The sequence below is a fragment of the Sciurus carolinensis genome, chromosome 2 (genome assembly GCF_902686445.1).
Source record: "Sciurus carolinensis chromosome 2, mSciCar1.2, whole genome shotgun sequence".
In the NCBI taxonomy this organism is placed as follows: Eukaryota; Metazoa; Chordata; class Mammalia; order Rodentia; family Sciuridae; genus Sciurus; species Sciurus carolinensis.
Genome location: NC_062214.1, coordinates 199390575 through 199416764, shown reverse-complemented (window position 1 = coordinate 199416764; position 26190 = coordinate 199390575). Strand labels below are relative to the sequence as shown.

At 58.4% G+C, this 26190-nt stretch overlaps 1 protein-coding gene across 9 annotated transcripts in view; it reads right to left on the bottom strand.

Moving 5' to 3' along the window:
* The window catches only part of Pacs2 (phosphofurin acidic cluster sorting protein 2), a 62900-nt gene that overhangs the window by 31235 nt on the left and 5475 nt on the right, over positions 1 to 26190 (bottom strand). For all 9 annotated transcript variants that reach the window (XM_047542092.1, XM_047542088.1, XM_047542083.1 and 6 more), the window contains exons 2-3: positions 2680 to 2767; positions 965 to 1054 (exon numbers count right to left, since the gene is read on the bottom strand). In XM_047542092.1, coding sequence (XP_047398048.1) covers positions 965 to 1054; positions 2680 to 2767 — 178 coding nt within the window. The remainder of the gene's footprint in view (positions 1 to 964; positions 1055 to 2679; positions 2768 to 26190) is intronic.

Sequence of the window (26190 nt, the reverse complement as noted above, 5' to 3'; positions counted from 1 at the left end):
GCTGGGGGCCAAGTGCGACTGTGGATGCATGAAGGTGACCACTGGCCCTGACCTGCTGCACCCTCCAGCTGGGCACCAGAGGGGACACTGCCCACGGAGGCCTGCTGTGCCCAAGCAGATGCTCACAGGTTCTTTCTCAGAGTTCACACAGAGAAAGCACCTTGATACTGAGGTGGACAGCCCCCCCCTCCCCCCCGCTCTTGGCTACAGCAGGGCTGCATGCCTGCTCATGCTTCAGAAACCAATGGCCATGACTCAAAACCCGTTTGGTAAACTACACCTCCATGAACTGGACACCCCAGAAAGTCACGAACTACAACACCCAGGGGCATGTTGGTGGGGCAGCTCCCTCCCTGCGGCCAGTTCCAGGCAGCCAGCAAGGGAGGCAGTAGGCAAGGCTGGTGGGGCTGGTGGAGCAGTGATGTGGAGGCAGATGGCGGGAGCTTGCAGGGACCTGGGTGTCTAATCAGAGACTCACACATTTAAAAGAAGAAGGGGATTTGTAAGGACTCAGGATGAACTGGTTCGTGCTGAGCCCTCTGGGTGCTGGGCTGGCTCTCCAGATGGGGCAAGGCTCTGGAGAGGACCAGGGAGCTCTGTCTCCCACTGGTCTTGGGAGGCACCCAGCGGCATCTTAGCTGAGCAGACGGTTAACCACTAGGCACACGTGGATGCACAGGAGACTGACTTCCTTGTATTCCTGCCCATCTTCTCTAAATATGAGAATGAGCTTCACTGGGAATCTGATGTGTGGCCTCATTAATACACTTTTTTGATCATGAGAAAGGAATAAAAACACGTCATGGTACACCAAGAAAATTTTCTAATCGTTTAAGAATAAGCCATTATCAAGAGCAGATCGAAATAAGAAAGGACACAAGTAGCCCTGGTGAGAGAGTGTCCATCACTGCAGGCACTGACCAGGGCACTAAGAGAGTGCTCCATCACCCTGTGCTGGACTTACCTGCAAAGAGAAGGTCAAGGCCAGATCGGTTTCCACCTGTCCACTGGGGGGCAGCACAATCTCATGAGACCGGAGGACCCGTTTGGAGCCCTGTGAGGACACAGATCTGCTGATGTAAAGGGAATTTTAAAATGAAACCAATGACAAGGTCACACCATCACTCTAACCACTGGGAGGAAAATCCTCCACCTGAACAGGAGGCCAAGGCGAGAAGGCTCCTCAGAGGCAGCATGGGACACACGCTGAAGCCGTGAGCACATCCTTGCCCTTTGTGGTGCCAACCCACCTCTAGGACCTGCCCAGAAGTGCGAGGGTCAAGGACAGTTCCTGCCATGGTGCGCGGTCAACAAAAGACACGCTGCAGCAGGAGAAGGGTCTGGGCTGGGGCAGATGACACCCAGAGGGCCAGGGGCATGGGCTGTGGATGTAAAGAGGGACATCAAGCCCTGCCCAGCCTCAGACACAGGTGAAGAGCAGGCGAACAGGAGACCCAAGCAGGGGAGAGCACCCCAGAAGAAGCAGGTGACCAGTGTCTGCTGGGAGGTCACCGTGCTCAAGCACGGAGGGTGGACAGCCTGTCCACTGGGGAGCATGCAGAGCTGAAGAGTGGGCACTTCAGAGGGCTCAGCAGTGACGGGTCTGAGGAAGGCACGGGATGAGGCCTGGCGGAGGGACCAAGGAGCAGGTCAGAGCAGGATGGTCAGATCTAGGCGCCCTTGGCCAGGCTTGCCAGTGTGACTTCCTGCACCGTAGGACGGCTGCGTGAGACCTGCCTCCTCCCCTGCCGGAGGCCCCAGCACAGCCTCTTGGCAGTCAGTCCCACAGAAGGCTCCTGAGCCACCACAATGGCTGCGTGGGTGCTGGAGCACCGTGGCCATGCTCAGTGGCCTGGGGCCTCCTCAGGTCAGGTTTCCGCGCCCTGGTGCCTTCGGCACAGCCAGACACAGGAGTTGTGCCCAGATGCCGAAGACCCACAGTATCTCCGGGGAGGGCAGCACTTCCAGGCCTTCATTAGAGTCAAAGCCTTTTCCAGGTGGAGGCAACTGGGGGGAAAGTCCAGACAGGTCTCAGGTCTCCTCCAACAGTGAAGAGGAGCAGCTGGCACCAGGCTCCACACTCCACCCTGAGCCCCAGCACACCAGAGGTCCAACCCAGGGCCCTGGTCACCCCCGTGACACTGTTGAGAGCCTGGGTCTGTCACAGCAGCATCCACCCTCCAGGATTGCAGGTCAGGCTCACCTGCTCACCTGCTCACCTGATTGCAGGCACACAGGCCTCATCCTGCCCTGGAGGGGCAGGCAGGGGCTCTGCAGAGATCACACCCCTGCAAGGGGCCACCTGCAAAGGCGCCAGAAGGTGCCCTCTGGGAAGTCAGTGGTTGAAAGCCACGTCCTGTCCCCAAAGAGTGGACCTGGAGCCTCATGGCCCCCAAAAGGCCAAGGCAGCCAACAGGGGTGGCAGGCAGGCACCAGGAGGGTACAGACCGGACAGGAGACCTTCTCCATTTCTGAAATGGGTCCCTTCAGAAACAGCTGCTCGCCCAGAGCCTCCAGTAAACCAAACAGAAGCCTGCCACCAGCTGCACGAAGGAGCGGGGTGTGGAGGCCAGGGAGCTGGTGCCGGGCCCTCCTCTGGCCCCCTGCTCCTGGGCCTGCCAACCCCACACTGAGAGGGAGCAGGAGGGACCTTGAGGGGAGGCGGGCTGAGGGGCTCACCTGCATCTTGACTGCGATCACCACTGAGGCCAGCTCCTTCTCCAGCTCCCTGAGGACTGCCAGCTTCTTCAGGGTCAGGCTGCACAACCTGTAAGGTGCATGCAGCTCAGCCCAGGCACTGCCCAGGGGCTCCCACACCAGCCTGGCTGTCCCACCCCGCAGGTGCATGTGGCTCAGCCTGGGCACTGCCCAAGGGTCCCCCACACCTTGCTTCCACTAGCCTGGCTGTCTCACCTCCCAGAAGCTTCTGTAGGTCTGGCCCGCTGCAGTCAAGCTCAGGGTCTTGTCCCCACTGGAGACAGCGTGGCACACAGGCAGGAGAGATGGGCCACACAGGGACCCCAAGAGCCCTCCCATACGACCGCAGAACAGAGGCCCCCGAAGACCAGGATGCCAGCACCACCCTGCCCTGGAGCAGAGACCCCAGCCCACACGGCAATCCTCCCTGGCTCCCCCAGCCCACCCAGTGCTTCCTAACCTTCCCACTGCCAAGCCCCTCTTGGGCAACTGTGGGCTCCCACAGGGGACCCCAGGCACGTAAGGGCAGTGTCCTCCCAATAAGACCTCCTGGTGGACTCAGCCCGCCTGGGGAGTACAGGCCAGCAAAGGAGGCTGAAGCCACACAGCGTGGACCCTGCAGGAAGGGCCAGCACAGAGTGGGCAGCGTGGGCCCTCACACTCGACTTGAGAGGGTGTACCATCTAAAACATGCGAACTGCTTTTCCTGGAACTGTCCATTTGATATTTTTGGAATGTGGAGAAGTCAACCCACTAAGAGCCCAAAGAGCAAAGCCACAGGTGAGAGGTGACCGAGAAGTGACGGTGTGCAGGAGGCGAGAGGCAGGCTCCCAACACCCGGCGTCAGCGAGGGGCTCAAGTGAGCGGGAGGAAGCACAGCGCGTCAGATGGCGGCCACGGCCGAGCAGCACCGCAGGGGCCGAGTACCAGGCGCGGGCAGGAAGACAGGCTGCCGGCAGGCAACCCAGGAAAGAGATGCCCACGAAGCAGAAGCAGCCAAGGTGAGAACAAGCCAGAGCAGCGCGAGGAAAGCAAGTGCTGGGAGCTGGGTGACGAACGGGCTTCCCTCCAGAGATCCTCACCGCCAGGAGTGACGGAGAAGCGCAACCCACAGGCGGGAGACCAGGAGCAGCCACCGTCCCTGAGGCCACCAACTACCGAAACCCACCAGGAGGCTGTAACGAGGCTCGTCCCGTCTCCAACCACCGAGCGGAATCAACAGCTCGAGTGTCCTAGTGTCCTGAAGAAGAGAGCTGCAAGCCGAAGCCGAGTCGGAGCAGAGGGCCAAGTGCCACTCAGGGAAGGGCACCTGGAGGCCGTGGCCCTGAGAGCAGCGGCCTAGGGGGCGCGCCCTGCCTTTCCTCCTCCTGCTTCTCGCTGCCCAGCCATGACTGAGCGGCTCCCTCTGCCGGGTGCTCCTGACGACCACAGCTCCCCTCCTGAGGCTGCTTTGCTCAGCACAGCTGCAGTGCTAGGGAGCTGAGGAGGCTGAGGCCAGACACTGTCCTTGTAGCCCGACCTGTGCGCCCAGCACCTTCCCAGCCAAGTCCAGGAGGGTTCTTTCGACACCAACAGACGGACTGCAAAGGAGCCAGAACAGCCCCAACCACTTAGAACAGGGAGAAGGAAACAAGCCAGCTCTCGCGCCCAGGAAGGGCCGCCTGGCTCGGGCTGTGGCAGGCAGACGCAGGAAGCTCATCCATCAGACTCCTCTGAACCCAAGACAGCTCTGCAGTCACTGCTGGGAACCAGCTATGGGTGGCGGAGAATCTTGGCTGACCGCACATCTACCAAAGGCTTCTACCCGACTAAAGAGGCACTCTCAAAACCCATCAACCTGGAAACAAACGGCTAATAAGCCAGCGAAACAGCACACACTGATGGCGGGGGTGAGAAGGGTGCTGGGTGCCGCCGCCAGAGCAGCAGGAGACGGGCTGCCACACACAGCTGTTCAGATGGCTCTACGAACGCACAAGACCACAGAAAGGAGGCCCGACTCCACGTGCTGACGAGGAGCAGCAGGACCTGGAGCCCCTGTGCTGCCTGGTGCCATGTGCAGAGCACCTGCACACACCTTGGGGGCTCTTGCAAAGCCAGGCACACTGCTGCCTCTTGGAATGTCTCCCAGTGCCAAAGCCCTGGTCCACCGGAAGAACTGCACGTGTCCCCAGCAGCACCCTCAGCGGCCAAGGACTGCACGCGGGCAGAGGAAGACCTGCAGCCCCTGAACAGGCAGCAAGCAGGCCGCCTGGGGTGCAACGGTGGACATGCACGGCCACTCTGAGGTATTGTGCTGGGCATGGGCCAGGGCAGCAGGCTGTGCAGTTCTTCTTCTGTTCTGGAAGGGAAATGTAGAGAGCAGGAGGGGTGTGGCCAGTGTGGGGAACTGTCTAGACCTGAGTGTGCGGTGGGCACGTAATGTGTTAAAACTCAGGGTTGTGCAAAAGGAGGTGCAGAATGGGACTTTATTATATGATGACTTCCTCTTTTCTTTATGGCACTGGACATGGAACCCAGGGGTGCTCACTACTGAACCATGTCTCCAGCCCTTTTTATTTTTTGAGACAGGGTCTCACTAAGTTGCTGCAGCTGGCCTCAAGCTTGTGATCCTCCTGCCTTAGCCTCCTGAGTGACTAGGATCACATGTCTGTACCACCATGCTGGGCTACACAATAACGTTTAGAGGTGAAAAAGAAAAAGAAAAAAAAGCAGGATACATGTCTGTCATCTCAGTGGCTCCAGAGACCAAGGCAGGAGGATCACAGGTTCCAGGCCAGCCACCGCAACTTAGTGAGGCCCTCAGCAACGGTCTCAAAGTAACAAAAGGGCTGGGTATGTAGTTTGGTGTCCCCAGCAGCACCCTCAGTGGCCAAGGACTGCACGCTGGCAGAGAAGTTTGGTGGTAAAGCGCCCCAGGTTCAATCTCCAGTGCCAGAAAGAAAAAAAAAGACCTAAGAGACTCAACAGCCTTCTGCTACCAGAAACCCAATTTGGATCCTGCTTTGTCAGAACTCGTTGTAAACACGCGTGTGTGCGCACATCCTTGACACTTACTCAGGGCCAGGGTTTCCAGGTCTCAACTCCTCATAGTTGATGCTCTCAGAAGTCCTGTTCCTAGAAGTCCATGCTCCTGGCTTTCTTACATGGAAGATTCCGCACTGAGAACAGGAGGCTGTGTGGAACCGTGGCTTCCGCCTTAGGGGCACTCTTCCTGGCAGAACCAAGCCCCAGCTCACGGGGTCCCTCCCTGCTGCCCATGGGGTTATGTGCATTGGGTTTCTTTTCTGGCATGTTGAGATGTGGTGCAAACGGCATTAAAAGAGCGATCATTTGCCCAGAGACACTGAGTCCCACAAACAGCTTTTGTCATTTGTTGTTCACCCAAGGTGGGTTTGGAGAGAAAGGACTTGGCTTTGATTAGACAGCAGGACACCAGGGTTCAAGGAAACCAGGAGAAAATCCATTAAACGGCCACGCAGCAAGCCTACAAGGATACGCGTCCTGAGCCTGCACCTAGTGCTCACGAGCGTCGTGACAGCGACAGTCGAGTCACTGGACTGAAGCGAAGTGTATTCTAGGCCAGGCGCAGTGGTGCACATCTCTGATCCCAGCAACTCAGGAGGCCGAGGTGGGAGGATTGCAAGTTCAAGAACAGCCTAGGCAACTTAGTGAGTCCCAGCCTCAAAATAAAAGATAAAATGGGCTGGGAGTGTAGCTCAGTAACAGAGCACCCCGAGTTCCATCCCCAGTGCCCCCCAAAAGTGTATTTTAGGACAAGATCAATATAGAGTACAGGGTATGTGCTCTCGTCAGAGGTGACCTGCTGAGTGTACAGTGTGTCTGCCCGGGGCAGCCCAGGGTGCCGCCTGGTGAGCCTGCTGCTATCTAGAAGCAGCAGCCACAGGCTCAGAAGTCAGCCCAATCCACCAGTGCAGTCGGCAGGGCTCCGCAGGGCAGAGGCTTCTTAAGGAAACAGGGAAGGCCCACCAATGCCAGTGTGCTCCCCACCACCCTGTCCCCACCGTCCTGAGGAGCTGGCATCCCCATGAGTGCCCAGGCTATCGGCTGTCCCCAGACTCTTGCTCCCTCGGGAGCAAGTCTCTCGTGCTGGTACGCAGCAGCTTCCTGCCAGAGTCCAGCCCTACGTCTGGGCAAGCCTGCTGACAAGCAGCCCCCAGCAGGTAGGCCTAAGCAGAGCAATGGGCACGAATTCCTGGGTGGCAGGAATTCCTGCTCATTCCTTCCTCCTCAATGCAATAGCAGGGCTATGGCAACCACCTTGGGCCCAGGAGTGGAAGCCAGCCAGCCCCCGACCAGAACACCTGGGCGAACAGGTGTTCACTCGTGTGGGGCAGCACAGCACACAATCAGCTGGGCCCTGGTCCAATCTGGCAGCCATCCTTGGGAAAGGACACCTGCCTGCAGGGAGCCATGTGGCCTGGGGCGCACTCTCAGGCCAGGGCAGCTCCTAGACACTCTGTCTGGTCCTCCGCCTGTCTTCCTATTGTGTGGCCTTTTCCTACCAATGTCTAGGAAGTCTGTATTCTTGATATTGTTGGATTAGCTGAGGATGGCAAGTGATAGTTGTTTGGTCGTCTTATGTACCAGGGGTCTAACGACTTCCACCTCCCAGACGCTTTATCTTTCACCCAGCCCTCCCCAAGTTTTGCTTCCTCTTTCCCACAGGAGGCGCTTCACCCACTCGGTGTGGTCTGCCGGGTGTGAGGCAGTGACCTGCCAATACTTCTTCCTGCGTGTGTCCAGGCGCTGCAGGCTGGCATGCTGGCCATGCATTCTGAATCGTCCTACTTCATACAGCTCATTCAAATACCTTTATATCTGCCAGGGAAAACCTGGCCTGTTAAGAATAGGATGTTTGTATTCTTCCCAAATTCGTGCTGAAATCCTGACCCCCAGTAGGAGGTGGCTAGGTTCTGCGGGGGTGTCTCATGATGAAAGGGACCCAGAGAGCCGCTGCTCCTTCTGCCAGGCGGGGACACAGCTGCTCCTTCTGCCAGGCGGGGACACAGCAAGAAGGTTGATGGTGAGCCAGGAAGTGGCCTTGCAGGCACTGACCACCCTGCCCAGTCATGGTGCCCGGCCCAGGGCTGTGAGGAGATGCCCATGCTTACAGCCAGCACGCACAAGTTCCTGGACTCACCAGACTCCACTTTTCTCTCGAGTTGCTTGTCCACTTCAGAGTCGGCTTCCAAACCATGGAAAGTCCACGTAAAATCTGATGACCGTGAGTCTCCATTTCTCCTTACTCCTGTTCGACGTTCTTGAGTGAATGGTTCCAAGGCTCTCTGGTGAGTCTTCAGTTCTAGTCGCTTTTGAGAATATGCTTTATTCTCAGATTGACTGCTGCAGGCTTTTCGACAACCAGTGGTCCCACGTGCTGACCCATGCCACTCAGACTTCGGGCCTCTTACTGGTTCTAATAACCCGTGTTCTCTCATTCTGCCTGTGAACAACAGGGTCACCTGCAAATGGCAGTTTTCTTCTTTTGACTCAGTCTACTTTTGTGCCACTGCAGAGCCCAGGGCTGCAGGAGCAACAGTACGGTCCTTTCCAACTTGGGAGGTAAGGCCCGCGACGCCTGCCCCAGCAACGCTCCCACAACGTTCTGCAGAGAGGAGACTGCCGCGCAGCCCAGGAACGGGGAAGTCGGCAGCCCACACCAGCAGGGTTGAGCAAGTTGGGCTGCGAGCAGATGTGCCTGGAAGGTGAGGGCCGTGGATCCTGGAGGAACCCCAAGTCAAGCAGTTCCCAGTCCCCACTCCTGAAAACATGCTCCATCTCCTGGGCTGTGTCTCCGCAGTGAGGGGGAACAGCGCCTGAGGCACAGAGCATGCAGTCGGGGAAGCTTCTTGTTCTAGCTCCACCTTGCTCCCCCAGCTCTGAGGTCCTCCCCATCGGCATTCAGCATCCTACTCTGAAGAGGCCCTGTGGGCTTTCACGGCACCACTGTCCCCGAAAGCAGGCAGCCCGGCTCCTTCCAGCCTCTCCGATCTCTGGAACACGCCATGGAGATTTAGTAAAAGCCACCAATAGAGCCTCTGGGTGTCCTCTGGGGAGGACAGGGGCTTGCGTCCTGTTAGCTACTGAGCTCAGATGGAGTGGACTTCTCTGAATGCCCGGAGGCAGTAGCCTCGGGATCGGGCTCTTGGAGTATCTGTGTACCCAGGGAAAACCTTGGGGCTGGGGCCCAGGTTCAGACACAAAACTCATTCATGTTTCACAGACGCGCAGAGCCAGATGGGCAGACACACGGTCATGTACCCAGTCCCAACCTCGCCTGAGGTCAGGGTGGGAGTTTCCACTTTGGGCATTCTGGCACTTAAAAAGCGCAGATGTCGGAGCATTCTGGATTTGGGCTGAGAATGTTCGACTGAGAATTCATACTTTTTCTAGAGAATTATTTATCAAGGTTTTCATCTTTGTTGACAATGTTTAGTGCTTTATGCTTTACTTTGCTTTTTTTGGTGGTTCTGGGGAATGAACCAGGGCTGTGAGCGTGCCACTCGATCTCTCTGCCCACTGAGCTGTGTCCCCCACTGTGTTCAGGGTCTTAAACTTCATGCCCACTCCATTCCTACAATATGTGTAGGCTTCCTTTTCCCACTTAGTTTGGGGGTTCAGAATTGACCCCAGGGATGCCTAACCATTGCACCACACCCCAGCCCTCTGTATTTTGTGAGACAGGGCCTCCCTAGGTTGCCGAGGCTGGCCTCCAACTGCGATCCTCCTGCCCCGGCCCGCTGGAGTCACTGGGTTGCAGGCTGCACCTCCACACACTGCACCCATGACTCACTTTTGCCAGAGGTCTGCTACCTCATCAAGCTTTTCCAGACCATCTGCTTCTGGTTTGTTCTTCTACTTCATTAAGATTTGCTGTTTATAATCTCCATTCTTCCAACTTTGTAAAAGTTCATTCTGTTCTTCACAAAACTTGAGTTGGATGCTCCCATGATAAAGTGACAAATCTCTTGTTTTCTAATATATGCAATCGAAATGGTCTTGTGCTGGGACGTGGTGATGCACGTGTGGTCCCAGACACCAGGAGGCTGAGGCAGAGGTCCACTTAGCCAGGGAGGACCAGCCTGGTGATGCAGCGAAATCCCATCTCAAGGAAAAACTACAGAAAAAAACGCTCCAGCGTCAGAGCCCGAGCGTGGCGCGGCGTGGGCTGCCCACCTCTGGACCGGCGCCTTTCTCCTGCTCCCAGCCCCTGCTGGGTTCCCTGATCCGGCCTGGCGCCCCGCCTCCCTAGACAGTTTTCACCTGCACAGAGGAGCTGCTGGTGTGCGGGCCACCCGGCGCCTCCAGCCCACACTCGCCTATGCAGGGCGCATCTGAGGCCCCGCCCCCTGCGCCCACGCAGGGCGCATCCCAGGGGCCCCAGCGCCTCCCAGGGCCCCCAGCGCCTCTGGCCCACACTCACCCATGCACCGCGAATCCGAGGGGCCCCAGCGCCTCCGACCCACACTCGCCCACGCGGTGCGCATCCAAGGGGCTCCCGGGCCTCCCGCCCACACTCGCCCACGCAGGGCGCATCCAGAGCTCCGCTGTCGTTTCACAGCAGGTGGTCTTGCTCTGATCCACGCAGCATGTCCCCAAGATCTGCACAGCAGGGGCCCTGGAGCCAGGGGTGGTCACAGCTGGATACCTGGATGCGCAAGGAAGGAGCTACCTCCATCCTGGGGGCCAACCTGAAGCCGGGTCAGGGCCAGGTGCTGCAGGGACGGGATGCTGAGTCTTCAGCTCGTGCCAGGCCCTCTACCAGCCAGGACACTGGGGCTGGCCGGTGCTAGGGAGCACCCAGGGCCTGGTGTAGAGACAGAGGGCAGGGCAGAGGGGCCCGGGTAACGGAAGCATGTGGAGCCGATGTGGGCGGGGCCTCCCCTCCAGGGTCACCACTGCAGGCCTGCAGGCAGGCAGGCAGCCAGGGCAAAGTTCTCACCCCAGCAGGGACGGAGGGGCGCCAGGGTCTTGTGCCAGGCGCATCCCATCCAGTCAGCAACACCTGGCAGCAGGGCTCCAAGGGCTGACCCCGCCCAGAGGGCAGGGAGGAAGATGGGATCCTCGCCCACTCCCCTCTCCTCCCCAAGACAGACCCTTCAGCACCTGCCCTCAGCTGGGGTACACAGGACCCGGCAGCCCAGCCCAGAGTGCACTCCTTGCAAAACTGAAAATCCCCCTCCCCAACACTCCTACGGCTGCATAATCCAAAGGTGAGGCCCTGCTGCCCCCTGGGTGATGGAAGAGGGCACCTATCGTCCATGTGCCCCATGGAACAGGGGCACCACTCCAAGCTGCCACATTCTGATGCCTGGGCCAGCTGGGATTTCCTCGCTGCACCTGCCCTGGGTAGGGGCAGCTCTGAGAGGTCAGGGTCTGGGCACATCTGTCACTAGGTTGGAAGAGTCTTGGGCTGAGCAGGATCCCAGGCAGACCTGGACTGCCAGTGAGAGCCCAGTCAGGCACAGAGAAAAGCTGTGTGTGTGTCTGTGTGTGCATGCTGAGGACTGAACCTGGGGCACACTGCCACTGAGCTGCCCTCCAGCCCTTTTTTATTGTTTTAATTATTTTTGAGACAAGTTCTTGCTAAGTCACTGAGGCTGGCCTCAAACTTGTGATCCTCCTGCCTCAGCCTCCTGAGTTGCTAGATTACAGGTGCAGCCACCATGCCTGGCTTCTCTTTTTCTATTGAGTAAGATACACAACATAAAATTGGCCATTTCCCCGCTTGTGAGTGTACAGATCAGTGGCACTGGTGCACTCACGTTCTTATGTGCCGTCACCAACCTCCTCCTCAGGGCTCTTCCACCTTGCAAATGTGAAACCTGCACCATTTGACAGTCAGGCAGCCCCCGTGCCCCTCCTGGCCCTGTGACTCCAACCGCTCCAGGGACCTCCCAGTGCAGTCATCAGGATCTGTCCTGTGGCTGGCAGATGGCACTCAGCACAGAGTCCCCAAGGACCTGCCTGCTGATGCCCCTCCGAAGGCTGAGCTAGGCTCCACCGTGTGGGTGGACAGGCTGCCTGTCCCCTCATGTGTCCCCAGACACATGGGCACCCCCCTCGCAGCCACTGTGCTCGGTGCTGCCCCAACCTCCTCTTCCGTGCCTGCTTTCTGGTCTTCCAAGCACACGCGCAGAAATAGAACTGTGTCCAGCGGCACAACGCCGAGGCGGCTGCCCGCCTCCCTGGCTGCACTGGCTCACACTGCCGCCCACCACCAGCGCGTGTGGCTTTGGCTCTGCCTGAGTGGCCTGCTGTGGTGGGCGCAGCAGCTCAGGAGGTTGCAAGCGCTGGCTGCCTCCGCGCGTGGTGAGTCCACACCTTGAGATGAAAACAAAAGGGCTGGCGCTGCGGCTCCCTGTAGAGCACCCCTGGTTCCCGCCCAGCACCGCAAAACAAAGGGCCCTGGCGGCAGGGTCCTCCTGAGGGGTGTTCTCTGGTGAGGAGGCTCCTCACCCCTCCTGCTGGAGCACAGCACAGTGTCTACTGGGGCTTGAGTGGAGGACAGAGTCTGGCCTCATCCTCTGTTGCCCAGTGTCCCCTGGAGGGTAAGGGCTGGGCCCTCCTTGCTGCCCCTGCCCAAGGCCTCAAACTTGGCTCCGAGGGTAAGCAGAGGTGCTTGTGTGTGAGCAGAACACCACTTTCACCTCTTTTTCTTCACATTTTAATTCTAAAATAAAAAGTTCTAGGCCCCTCTAATGCCTGGCCCTCCAACTCCTGGATGCCCTCAGCCCTGCCCTCTCCATCCAACCTGCCCCTGGGGGACCTTCGAGGCTCTCAGACTCCACACTGTCCCTTCTGGTTGGACCCACCTGCTCACCTGGAGGAACGTGTGGTCCTCAGGGTGCCAGTGACTGATGATGACAGACCTGAGGCCCGGCTGGGGCCCAGCGGAGGGCCTGGGACCTGCTGCAGAGCTGCACACTCTAAAGCAGCAGGCCAGCCGCAGGACTGGTGGCACCACAAGTGAAGACCAAGCTGGTCCCTAGAGGTGGCTGACACCAAAGCCACCACTACAGGCTGGGCCCGGAAGAGAAGCCACGCCTCAGACCCATGGGTGCCGGAGCTCGGTGCGGAGACTGCCTCTGGGCGAGGCCTGGCTGGAAGGCCAGCAGGGCTGGCCCCACACACGAGCACAGCAAGGCTGAGCAGCTGGACAGGCAATCTGGGGTGACATGTGGACGCTACTCCTGTCACTGTGGGTCCCAGGAGGGAGCACAGGCCGGGCCCGTGGAGGCGATCCCAGGGCACTTGCTCTGGCGGCGCTTCCCACAGCCTCCCGAGCAGGGTCAGGACTCTGAGCCAGCACACGGCCACTCAGCAGCCCCTCTGGCCCCATCCCACAGCACCCCTGGGTGTCCTCTGGCCAGCTGGCCTCGCCCATCCCTCACTCCCTCCTCTGGACTCGTCACAGGGGCCCCAGTCCCATCTGTTGCCCACCCTGCACGCGGCAGCCCAGCCACACCACGCCGAGTCACGGAGGGTGTCCTCCCAGGTGGACCTGGCCACCTCTGCAGCCTGCGAGGCGAAGCCAGGCCCAACAGCACTGGCGCCTGAGAGCAGGACAGCACTTCACGGATTCCCAGAACACACCTGGCATGCTGCTGGCCTCTGAGAGCAGACTGCCACCCTTCCCCTGGGACTCACGGGAGCAGGAATGGTCGCGACCCCGGCCGCGAGTGGGGCTGACGCGTGGCCAAGCCTGCCGAGCCTGGGCTGTGCTGTGAGGGAACACTAGGGGACTTTGTTCCCAGGGCTGCCCGTCGGAGCAGGCGTGCCGCGTGGGAGCTGGACAGGAGCCCATGCCCTGCAGCAAAGGAATGCTGCGGCCAGCACCCGGGCAGGCTCCCCACCCCGTGGGCGCCCTCGCACCGTCCCCAGAGCTGGGCAGGAGCTGGGTCAGAGAAACTCCCACGGCCGTGGCATGGACGATGGACGATGCTCACAGAGCAGACTCAGGAAGACACGGAGGCTCACTCACAGCAGGTCTCAGACACCTGGCGCCTTCGTGGAGCCCTGGGCAGCTGCCCGCTTGCACTGGCCAAGCTCAGCTCTCTCCAGTGTCCAAGCCTGATCTAGACATGACTGTGACTGCCAACGAGGAGAGGTCACTGGTGCCTTCTCAGCGTCCCTGCCGGCCAGCACTCAGGGCTAGGGCAGCTGTGAGGGAAGGCAAGGGTCCACCAGGCTCTGCATGGATGGCCTATGCAGGCAGGACCAGGTTGGTACCCTCCACTGGGCATACAACACCCTGGGGGACAGGTGGCAGTGTTGGTAAAGAGGGCTTGGCTGCACAGCGCCACCACAGTGCCTGCTGGACCACCTCACCCTGTGGCCCTGCGCGTCCAGGGTGGGGAGGTCCCTGAGGGGCCATGCAGCCAGAAGACACACACAGACCTCACAGACACGCTGCCACGTGCCATCAGCCCTCAGGAGGCTCCCGCTCCCAGACCCACTGGGTTTGCGCATTCTGGCCTCTTGGTGGGGGCAGCCTTCTCCCCTCTAGGCTCTCCTGAGGCACATGAGGCCTGCAGCACCCCAGGGTCCAGCCTCTAGGAGCCTCAACACTCAGCTAACTGGCACTGAGCCTGCAAGGGCTCCTGTCCTCAGGTCCTGGGGCCTGGCTGGGAGACACTGTCAGGGGAGGCCTAGTGCAGGACGAGCCCACACAGAGCACTGCAGCAGGACACTACGGAGAGCCCTGCAGGTCAGAGGCCACTGCCATGGTGCACCATGGTAAGAGCAGGCAAGGACCTGGGTGAGAGACCAGCCAGGAGTGAGGCCGAGCCAGGGCCAGAGCCCTGATCCCCAAGACTGTCCCCAGGAGTGAGGCCGAGCCAGGGTCAGACCCCTGATCCCCAAGACTGTCCCCATAGTCTCCACGAGCAGATGTTCATGCTGCCCTAGGCAGTCAAGGCCCAACGGGACAGCCCTCACAGGAATAGTCCCTGCCCAGGGTCTGGCTTCATGTGAGTCTGGCGCCCTGGACAAGTCCAGATCTGGGGTGGAGGTTTTCAGCAGATGCAGCCCAGACGTGTGCCTAGGTCTTCAGACTGGGCCACCACCCCCAGGTTGCCCGCACTGTGGCTTGGGACCACCACCACAAGAATGGCTGTCAGGCAGGGGAGGGGTCAGGTTGGCTGCTAGCCCTGAGGTCCTCTCGCCTCCTGCTCCTCCCTTGGGGGCCACAGGGCAGAGGGTGAGGGGTGGGCCTGGTCCGTAAGTCTGTCCATCCCATGTACATTCCAAGGATATGTGTCATAGGCCCCTCCACAGCTGGACAATCTGCAAGTCTCCAGGGCCCGTCGGCTGACTGCAGACAGCCTTGCTGTGTGACACTACCAAGGCAGTGCCACCAGGAAGCACCTCTGTGGACAGTCTCCTGGTGCCCCTGCCCAGGGTAGGCTCAGTACCCCTGTGAGCGGGGCCTGGCACGAGGGCATGCTGGAGTGGCCCAGGAGTCAGAGGATAAGAGTGAACACAGAGGCAGGAAGCAGGAGGCAGGCGAAGCCGGGGCGGGGCAGGGTCGCACGTTCCCCTCCGGTCCTGCTCTCCCTGGACCAGCACACATCACAGAGGTGGACAGCCCCCAGGCCCAGCAGGTGGGAGGCAGAGGAAGGTGCTGCGAGGCAGGCCTGAAAGCTGGGGGCGTGGTGGGGACTTCCGCCTGCAGAGGGGACGGGCGAGCCTGGGAGTGGAGACCGCTGCCCCAGGCCATAGGAAGGAGTGTGCAGCCCACTGGACGCTGAACTGCACCCCAGGGAGATGAAACAAGGCCAGCTCTGCCTGCCACCTTGTGAGCAGCAGAATGTCCCATGGTCCATCTCCAAAACACAGGATTTAGCTTTAAACGTAAAAATTACTGGGGAGGACGGACAGAAAAACAGCCAGAGGGGAAATAAAACAAATGGTTACCAGCAGGTAACAGATTCACAGCCCTTGGACACACCGGAGGGAGAAGGAAGGGACCTGACCAACAGAGATGGACTGTGCACATCCAGCTCAACCCAAGGGGACTTTCCTGCCACAGGAGCACACAGGGAGGTGGGGACAACCAAAGGTACCTCTCTTTAAATAATCCAGTAGGAGGCAGTAAAACCTAGGTGATGTTCCGAAGACTGCACCCCAAGGGATAGAACACTGGATGTACCCAATCTGTGGGTCCCTGACCCCCAGGCACCCGATCTTGCACAACTGTCATTAAAGCCCTATAAAAAGCATAAAGTATTTCATTTTACTAAATAGGAGTAATCTGTCTGAATTCAGAAATTTTATAAGGATTATTTCAAAATATGAATTTAAGAAAGGATCTAAAACTAAAAAGAAAAAAGAGATAAAGTTATAGGTATAAAAATATATTTTAGGGGCTGGGGAAATAGCTCAGTTGGTAGAGTGCTTGCCTTGCGAGCACAAGGCCCTGGGTTCAATCCCCAGCACCACAAAAAATAAAATAAAATAAAATAAAATAAAATAAAATAAAATAAAATAAAATAAAAAAATAAATAAAATAAAATAAAATAAATAAAATAAAATAAAATAAAAAAAATATATATATATATATATATTTTTAATAAAGAAAACTGGAAGGAAAATGTTTCTGGATGAGAAAGTATTTTGCACAATAAAGTCATATTTTTGTCCAGAGTCAAATATAAAAGAAGAGGGCAGAACCAAGGGTGTGAATGCGTTGTGGGAGGTCCAAGTGAGCTGCAGGGGGTTGTGGGGGGCTGTGGGGGGTTGTGGGAGGTTGTGGGGGGTTGTGGGAGGTTGTGGGAGGTTGTGGAAGGTGGTGGAAGGTTGTGGAAGGTTGTGAAGGTTGTGAAGGTTGTGGGAGGTTGTGGAAGGTTGTGAAAGTTGTGGGAGGTTGTGGGAGGTTGTGGAAGGTTATGAAGGTTGTGAAGGTTGTGGGAGGTTGTAAAAGTTGTGGAAGGTTGTGGGAGGTTGTGGGAGGTTGTGGGAGGTGGTGGAAGGTTGTGGGAGGTTGTGGGAGGTGGTGGACGGTGGTGGGAGGTTGTGGGAGGTGGTGGGAGGTGGTGGGAGGTGGTGGAAGGTGGTGGAAGGTTGTGGGAGGTTATGGGAGGTTGTGGGAGGTGGTGGAAGGTGGTAGAAGGTGGTAGAAGGTGGTGGGAGGTGGTGGGAGGTGGTGGGAGGTGGTGGGAGGTGGTGGAAGGTGGTGGAAGGTTGTGGGAGGTTATGGGAGGTTGTGGGAGGTGGTGGAAGGTGGTAGAAGGTGGTGGGAGGTGGTGGGAGGTGGTGGGAGGTTGTGGGAGGTTGTGGGAGGAAAATCTAGTGGTCCATTTTCAGAATATGGTATTTAACGTTAAATGTAAAATTACTAAAGATGTAAGGAAATCAGCTGAAGAAGAAATAGAGCAAATGGTTAGCAGCAATTAACACCCAAGTGTGTCAGATTCACAGCTCCTTGACAGATAGGAGGTGAGGGGCAGGGTCCGGCCTAACCAACAGAGATAAACTTTGATTATGCCAAAATGCACTCAATTCCAGAAAGCCCTTCCTACCACTAAGGAAGTTCAAAACCCAACAGGAGACAGGAGACGCTAGGTGGAGTTCAGGAAGACTCTGCGCCCCACAGTACTTAGCCAGTGAGGAACCAGGGAGGGACCCTGCACACTAGGGAATAAGATGCTGACGGTAACTGCTCACTCAGCCTGCTGACCACCAGACACCAGTTTGCAGACCGTCATAAAGCTCTGCTTTCCCTGCACCTTTTGTCTCTCAGTTCATCTTCTGGTTTGGGCAGGTGAGCATGTTTCTCAACCAGAATCACCTGGGAGAAGATGGGAGATGCCTGGGGCTGGGGTGGGCCTGGGGCTCAGGTGGGCCTGGGGCTCTGATGGGTGAGCTCATGCCAGCAGGTCCAAGGCGGGAGCAGAAGGCCAGGGTGTGACTGGGGATGTACCGGCCGCCCCTCTGGCACTCAGGTCCACAGAGGTCCACCCTGAACAGCAGGTGCAACAGGACGACCCTTTGCCTGTGTGACTTCAGCTGGAAGAGGATGGTTCCATCCCCATCACCGTGAAAGTGCCACTGTCCTTCCCAGCTTCCTTCCCAGCTCCTCCCCCAAGCAGATCTCTGGCTTCCTGTGGACTCCAGCCCCGTCCTCCCAGATCTCTGCAGGCATGACTGTGCCTTCAGGTCTGTGCTGCACTGTCCCCAGGGAAGGGAGGAGTCACTGCCCACCTCCCTGCACATGCAGGAGTGTGGCTTCCCCTCTCCTGTGCCCAGCTCCCTTGGACCAGCAACACCAGCCTGCCACTGCCTCGGAGGTCCTGTGTGCTCCAACACAGACACTCTCACCCGCTGGCTGGAGCCCAGCAGCCTCCTCTTGGTGAGGTGCGGTGCAACTGGCTGGCTCTGTGGAGGACAGTGCTTTGGGACAACAACCTACTATGACCCCCGGCTACTTTCCATGAGGGGATGTGCCATGGCCTGCAGGGCCACACTGGCTGCAGGTCTGGGGAGAACTCCCAGGTGCACATGCTGGTGGTCCCTAGGACTGCTCCAAACAGAAGAGCCCTTACTGTGATGCCCCTGAGTGGCTCCAGGCTCTGAGGGCCTCAACTCAAGGAGCGGCCTCCTGCCACTCGGCTGATAGCCCCACAATCCCAGGACCCCAGGGTCCAAGCTCAACCACCAGCCAGACTGGTCTTCAGAGTGTGAGCAGCAGGCAGGTGACAGCAGGCTGGCCCTGCTCTAGGTAGGAAAGGGCCCAGCAGCAGGAAGCAAATCTCCAAGTGCCAAGCCAGGAGCATAGGACCCGAGGGAGGCCAGGAGAAGATAGGACATGGGGCATGCCGGGGGACGTGGGGCATCTGCAGCCAGCATGGCCATTCACGCCGAGGTCCTGAGAGGCTTCTGCTCAGCCCCCTTGCTCTGGCACTAACCACCCAGGTGCAGAGGCAGTACAATGGTACCAGCTTGGTAGCTTGTGATGCACACAGATGCCCAGCCACGTGTGGGGCCCAAGGCCAGCTCCACTGCATATGCTCTCCACCTCACAGAGAAACACGAGTGCTCCGAACACCTGTAATTCTCTACTAGCTCAATGCCTGAGTGTGTAACTCTGGATCCAATGACCTCTGATGCCTCCCTGCCTGGGTGACCTCAGTGACGTGCAAAGATGTGCCATTCTTCTCACTGAGAAGAGGCACCTGTTCTTCATTCCTAAAGGAACTGGAAGATGCCACAGAGGAAGTTCACTAGGAACTCCTTGTAAGTGAGTCTAATTAAACAAGTCCTCCCTCCCTCCCAGGGATGGAACCCAGGGATGCTCTACCCTTGAGCCACATCCCCAGTCTTTTTCATTTCTTATTTTGGGATAGGGTCTCACTAAGTGGCTGAAGCTGCCCTTGAATTTGTGATACTGCCTCTGCCTCCCAAGTCCCAGGGATGGCGGGCGTGACCACCATGTCCATCTCAGTCTTTCCTTTCAGTCTTCACACGAACAGCTTCACTGGAAAACAGAGCGGCACAGCCTACGTGCCGTGAGCAGCACCTTCAGCAGAAAGGCTCTGCGCTGCCACGAACCTCCCACAGGGGCTCGAGGAGAAAACGGGGGAGATTGCCCTCGGGACCCACTCCCATTGGGGTTTTGACAACCCAAGAGCAGAGCGGCGGCGGTGTCCTTGAGCAGTGTCCAAGCTGTGTGACCCCCAGCAGGTAGTGGCCGCTGTCCCATGACTGGTCTGCCAGTCCCCTTGGGCCTCTGGGCAGTGGTGGCTGGTCACACAGCTGAGGCCACATTGCTCCCGACACCAGTGGCTGAAAGGTCCCATGTCTGAGAGCCTTGCTGAACCCAGCAAGGCCCAGGGGGCAGTGGGTGCTGAACAAGGCCATCATGCACCTGGAGGATCAAGGAACTGGCCTCCAGGAGGAAACCTGAGCACGTGAAACCGGCGTGGCAGTGACTCCACGGGCACCTCTCAGGAAAGAGCAGAGCCCACAAGCGAGTCCCTCAGGAAACACGGCTGCAGCAGCAGATATGGGACCCCCTCCACTCTCCTCTCTGCACCGCTGTGGCCATGGGAAGGGGCCCCTCCGGCGCCACCCTGCCCTGTGCAGGGAGGGGACATTCTCTGCTGATGGAGTCAAAGCCCCTGGCAGCCCAACCAACCACAAGGGCCTGAACAGCATGGCTGGCTGACCGACTTGGGGCATCAGTCCCCCAATTAAAGAAGCCTGAACCTGCAAACTGGAGAGCTGCTGCGAGCCACGTGGAGGCAACCAGGCCACCCTGCCTGCCATGTGCTCCCCGGGCTGCCGTGGACCCTGCCTCTGAGGGACTTCCTGTGTTGGCAGCGCCCAGTATGGCCTTCTGGTCACAGTGACCCACACTAACCTCCCCGTCCCATCGTGGCTCTCCTGTGAGGCCACCCCAGCCCCTCCACGGCCTCTCACTCCCGAAGTGAATGACACCCACAAACCAGTCTGCCATCCACCCATGTGGCTGCATCGAGGAACCACACACAGGGCCCAACGCTCCTGCCAGGGCTGGGAAGGAAGCCGGCGTGGGCACAGGAGTGGGGGCTTCAGGCATGCTCCTTTGGGTTAGCAGGAGTCTAGAGCCAGGCTGGACACCAGGAGCTGAGTTCCTGGAAGTTCACGGCGTGGGGGGCTCAGGACAGCAGGTGCATGGACTTGGGTGCTGAGCCACAGTGATCCCAGCAGGGGGTGGACAGCAGCACCCTGGCCTCGAGGTGAGCACAGGGCCTATGGCAGTCACCTGGACACTCAGGTCATGAGGACCTAGGCCAGGGCAGGTCTTTGCAGCGAAAACTCCCCAGCAGAGGAGCACTGAGAATGTGGAAGGGTCGCCCACCCCATCAACAGGCCCTGCGCGCAGCACCCCAGAGCAGCACCCAGCCCTCCCCCAACACTCCGGTGAAACACTGGCCATAGGCACTCAGCTGACAGCGAGCCATCCACTTTCAGTAAGACACCTGCCGACGGAGACACCGGGAACGCCCCACACAAAGCAGCACCTGTGTCTGCTCCAACCCATCTCCAGGGCTGAGGGGACAAGGCTCTGACCCATTCACACACCACTCCAATCCACCCCCAGTGTGGGGAGAACTCAGTTTCTAAATCCATTCACTCGTAATTTGGGGGCCACCTCTCAGTGCCACCATGGAGCTATCCATGGTAGCTGGCCAGGCACTGAGAAGAATCAGCACTCACACTTGCACCCGAGACACCAGCCCCCTGACTGGAATGAGCCAGGGTCCAGCACAGTGTGGGAGAACAGCAACCCTGACACTCCCCATACTACCCACTTCCTGCCTGGACCTCAGCACCCCTCCTCTGCCACCAGCAATTCTGGTCACACCACCTGTCTCTTGGGCTCCCAAAATAGCCACCAAGATCCATTGATGTTGCCCTGCCACCTCCACACAGCCAATGAGATCTCAACTGTTACAAATGACACAGAACAGCTCTCTGGACCGGCCTTCCTACACCCAATTCCTGCCCATGTACACCCTGCTCTTTCAGGGGTCGAAGGAGCAGACAGGACACCAGGCCAATCCTGGGGGCTTCAGGTTGCCTATGCGCACACACCACCACTATTCTGAGATCATGAAGTATCCAGTGGGATGCATCCACCGCTTCCTCCCTCAGAACCAGGGGCCACCGCTTCCTCCCTAGGCAACATGACCACCAGTTCCTCCCTAGGCACCAAGACCACTGCTCCCTCCCTAGGCACCATGACCACCGCTCCCTCCCTAGGGACCATGGACCACCACTTCCTCCCTAGGGACCTGGGCCACCACTCCCTCCTAGGGACCATGACCACCGCCTCCTCCCTAGGCACCATGACCACCGATCCCTCCCTAGGGACCATGGACTACCACTTCCTCCCTAGGGACCATGACCACCGCCTCCTCCCTAGGCACCATGACCACTGCTCCCTCCCTAGGGACCTGGGCCACCGCTCCCTCCCTAGGGACCTGGGCCACCGCTCCCTCCCTAGGGACCATGGACCACCGCTCCCTCCCTAGGGACCATGGACCACCGCTTCCTCCCTAGGGACCATGGGACACCACTCCCTCCCTAGGGACTATGGGACACCACTCCCTCCCTAGGGACCATGGGACACCACTCCCTCCCTAGGGACCATGGACCACCACTTTCTCCCTAGGGACCATGGACCACCACTCCCTCCCTAGGGACCATGGACCACCACTCCCTCCCTAGGGACCATGGACCACCACTCCCTCCCTAGGGACCATGGGCCACCGCTTACTCCGTAGGGACCATGGGCCACCGCTTACTCTGTAGGGACCATGACCACCTCTCAAGGCACCAGGGGCCACCACTTCCTCCCTAGGCACCATGACCACTGTTCCCTCCCTAGGGACCTGGGCTACCACTTCCTCCCTAGGCGCCATGGGCCACTGCCTCCTCCCTAGGCACCATGGGCCACCACTCCCTCCCTAGGCACCATGGACCACCGCTTATTCCCTAGGCACCATGGACCACCACTTCCTCCCTAGGCACCATGGGCCACCACTTCCTCCCTAGGGACCATGAGCCACCACTTCCTCCCTAGGGACCATGGGCCACCACTTCCTCCCTAGGCACCATGGACCACCGCTTATTCCCTAGGCACCATGGACCACCACTTCCTCCCTAGGCACCATGGGCCACCACTTCCTCCCTAGGGACCATGAGCCACCACTTCCTCCCTAGGGACCATGGGCCACCACTTCCTCCCTAGGCACCATGGACCACCACTTCCTCCCTAGGCACCATGGGCCACCACTTCCTCCCTAGGGACCATGAGCCACCACTTCCTCCCTAGGGACCATGGGCCACCACTTCCTCCCTAGGCACCATGACCACTGTTTCCTCCCTAGGGACCTGGGCCACCACTTCCTCCCTAGGCACCATGACCACTGTTTCCTCCCTAGGGACCTGGGCCACCACTTCCTCCCTAGGCACCATGACCACTGTTTCCTCCCTAGGGACCTGGGCCACCACTTCCTCCCTAGGCACAATGACCACTGCTCCCTCCCTAGGGACCTAGGCTACCACTTCCTTCCTAGGTGCCATGGGCCACCACTTCCTCCCTAGGCACCATGGGCCACCACTTCCTCCCTAGGCATCATGGGCCACCACTTCCTCCCTAGGGACCATGGGCCACCACTTCCTCCCTAGGCACAAATGACCACTGCTCCCTCCCTAGGGACCTGGGCCACCACTTCCTCCCTAGACACCATGGACCACTTCTTCCCTCGGGACCTGGGCCACCACTTCCTCCCTAGGCACAAATGACCACCGCTTCCTCCCTAGGCACTATGGGCCACCACTTCCTCCCTAGGCACCATGGGCCACCACTTCCTCCCTAGGCACAAATGACCACCGCTTCCTCCCTAGGCACCATGGGCCACCACTTGCTCCCTCGGCACCATGGACCACCACTTCCTCCCTAGGGACCTGGGCCACCACTTCCTCCCTAGGCACCAGGGGCCACCGCTTTCTCCCTGTGGACCTGGGCTACTGCTTCTGCACAAAGCACTTCAGGAAAACAGGCACTCACAGCATAGGTCCATGGAGGACCACTTCCTGTTTGGGTGCAGAGGGTCCACAGACAGCCATGGGAAGGACAGAGAAGTGGTCACAGGCAGTTTTCTAAACCTGTGTCCTAACGGCAGACTCTTGCCCTGTGAGCCATGAAGGGGAAGAGCACACCAAGCCTGGCCTCTCACAACAGTGGTGCAGCCCTCCTCTAAATCCCAGGACCTCCAGAGACAGCTCCTGCCACGGGGATGCTTGCCCGGGAAGTGCCAAGCCCGCAGGCCAAGACGGCCCAGGCAGGACTCCTTCCCTCTCTCCTTCTCTCTCCTTCCGCAGGTCACCTCCCTCAGACCGCTGCACTCCTCCCCAGAGGAGCATCTGGGGGAGGGCTGACATGCCCAGGCGTGCAGAGGTGAGCGAGAACGGCCCAGACCACAACCAAAGAGAAGGGGGCTGAGAACCTCCAGAACCGTGAACCTCCCGCCCGCGAAGGCAGAAGACCCCAGCGACCCCAGCGCCCACCAAGCTCCACAGGAGAAGCCCGTGCTTGGACACATCGGCAGGCAGCCGTCACAAGGAAGGGGTCACAGTGCCACCACACCTGACCTCCTTCCAGCAGTCCGGGCTGGCGGCAGCTGGCTTCTCCACAGTGAGCCACTAGGCCAGAGCAGGGTGCTGCCCTCACTGTGCAGACGCGACCACTGCTGCCCCCACAGCCGGGTCAGTGCACAGCCAGCACACCTGTGGTGACAAAGCAGACAGACAAGCAGCTCCAGACGAAGGAGGGAGCAGACTGGTGAGCTCCAAGGCCAGCGAGTGCTGCAGGAGGGCAGGAGCCAGACTGAGAGCTGTGGAGGCAGGGAGGCCGGCACACCAGCGGCTACTCTCACTGCAACAGCACCCAGGTGCCTAAGGTTAGCCCCGAGGGAACAGGAGCGGTGACAACCTCCGCCAGGAGCAGGGGAGACGGCTGAGGCCAAGGGGAAGCGGACGAAAGCCGGCCAGATGCAAAAGCCCAGAACCAAACAGCGGACGCAGATCCAGCAGCAACCAGCTGGACCGAGGGACCCGCAGGTCAGCCCAAACAAGGACCGGACGCGTGCTGGCCAGGCCTGTGATCCCTACTCAGGAGGCTGAAGCAGGAGAGTCACGAGACTGAGGCCAGCCTGGGGACTTAGTGAAACCCTATCAAAAAATAAAAAGGACTGGGGGTGTGGCTCAGTGGTAGAGCACCCCTGGGTTCAATCCTCAGGAAACAAAAAAAAAAAAAAAAATACATACATACATAAAAACAAGGATGAAGCTGAAGCGGTGGCTCCTCTTGGAGAGCACTCACCTAGCATACACAAAAACAAGGATGGAGGTCGGGATGAGGACAGAATGTAGAGCCACCCGCACAACCACATGCACAGCCAGCACCTAAGGCAATACAGGAACAGTTCAGAGGAAAACTTAAAAAACGCACCAGGGAAGGGCTGGGCTGGGGCTCAGGGGCAGAGCGCTTGCCTCACACGGGTGAGGCACTGGGTTCGATCCTCAGCACCACATAAAAATAAATAAATAAAATAAAAGCGTGCTGTCCATCTACAGCTTTTTAAGTGTACCAGGCAAATACTACTGTCCAGAAGAAAGCCCACCTCCTCATCAGAGTCAACGTTAAGTCTAAAGCAGCTCAATTTACAGAGTCCCACGTCAAGCGTTCCATACCCCTAGAAGGTACCAAAATCCTACACACCTATGCCTAATGACAGCCTCAGGATGCACAGAGCAGAAGCTGAACCGCAAGAGAAAGACGGATCTGCCCTCAGATTAGATTTTAACCTGCTTCTGAGATAGAAACGGACGTGCAGAACACATCTAAAGGAAGATGGCAGACCCTGCACCAGCAGCACCACACACGCGCTGAGTACCACAGAGCACACGTGAGAACTGTTCTCCTGCGCCTCGGAGCAAAGGTCCGCTCTCTCACTCATCCCTTCTCTGGCCACAACAGAACTGAATCAGAAACGAACCAGGGAAACCCAAAGTGCTTACCTACCATGTGCAAGGCCCTGGGTTTAACCCCCAGTACCACCAAAAAAAAAAAAAAAAAAAAAACTTGGCCCATTGGTCAGACGGATCTGGAACAGAGGTCCACACGCATGAATGACCAGTGTGAGAACTACAGGGAGACGGCACCCAGACCCTGAGACACAGAAGACAGCCCATCGTAGACAGCGTCATGCCAGTGAACCCGAGGAGCTGGCGAACCAACGAATTCTTAGAATGTGATCCAGAACTGGGAGGGAAACGGCATTCTGTAGCCATGAAACACATGGGGTCCACAGTTAGATTTTCCTCAGATAAGGTAGATATTTTACAGGTGAATTCTCCCAGACATCTAGGAACAAACAATTCCAAGTGAATCCAGCTGCACCAGATGCAGCAGAAGGCGCCTGCTCAGCTCAGGGCCAGAAAGGAAGATGACAACCAGACAGAACAGCATGTCAGCTCTCCTTCAGGTAGAACAAAAGGAGGCACGGCCACTATGCAGAGCAGGGACAGCGAGGACAGTGGAGCAAGGGGTCTGAGGGCTGGGAAACCAAGTCTCCATCTGCAAAAGACAAGCACCTAGAAAATGCAAATTGTGCACAGGCAAGCCACGAGGTTAAGAAATAGTCAGATCACCCGAAGTCCAGGACACACAGTCAGCCTGCATCACCCGGTGCCCGAACAGTGAACGGTCAACAGCCGGCAGGACCTGACCCACAGAACATGGGCCGAGACGAAGTTGCCTTGCGGCTTGCCTGCTCGTTCCTGCCCCTAAAAGCCATCCTTGCTCTTCCATGCAGAGGTTTCAGAGGAACACCCAGGCTCCAGAGGAGGCAGAAGCACGGAGGGATGGAGGCTGAGGGCTTCCCCTCCCACCTGAGGAGAGCTGACCGACACCCCAGA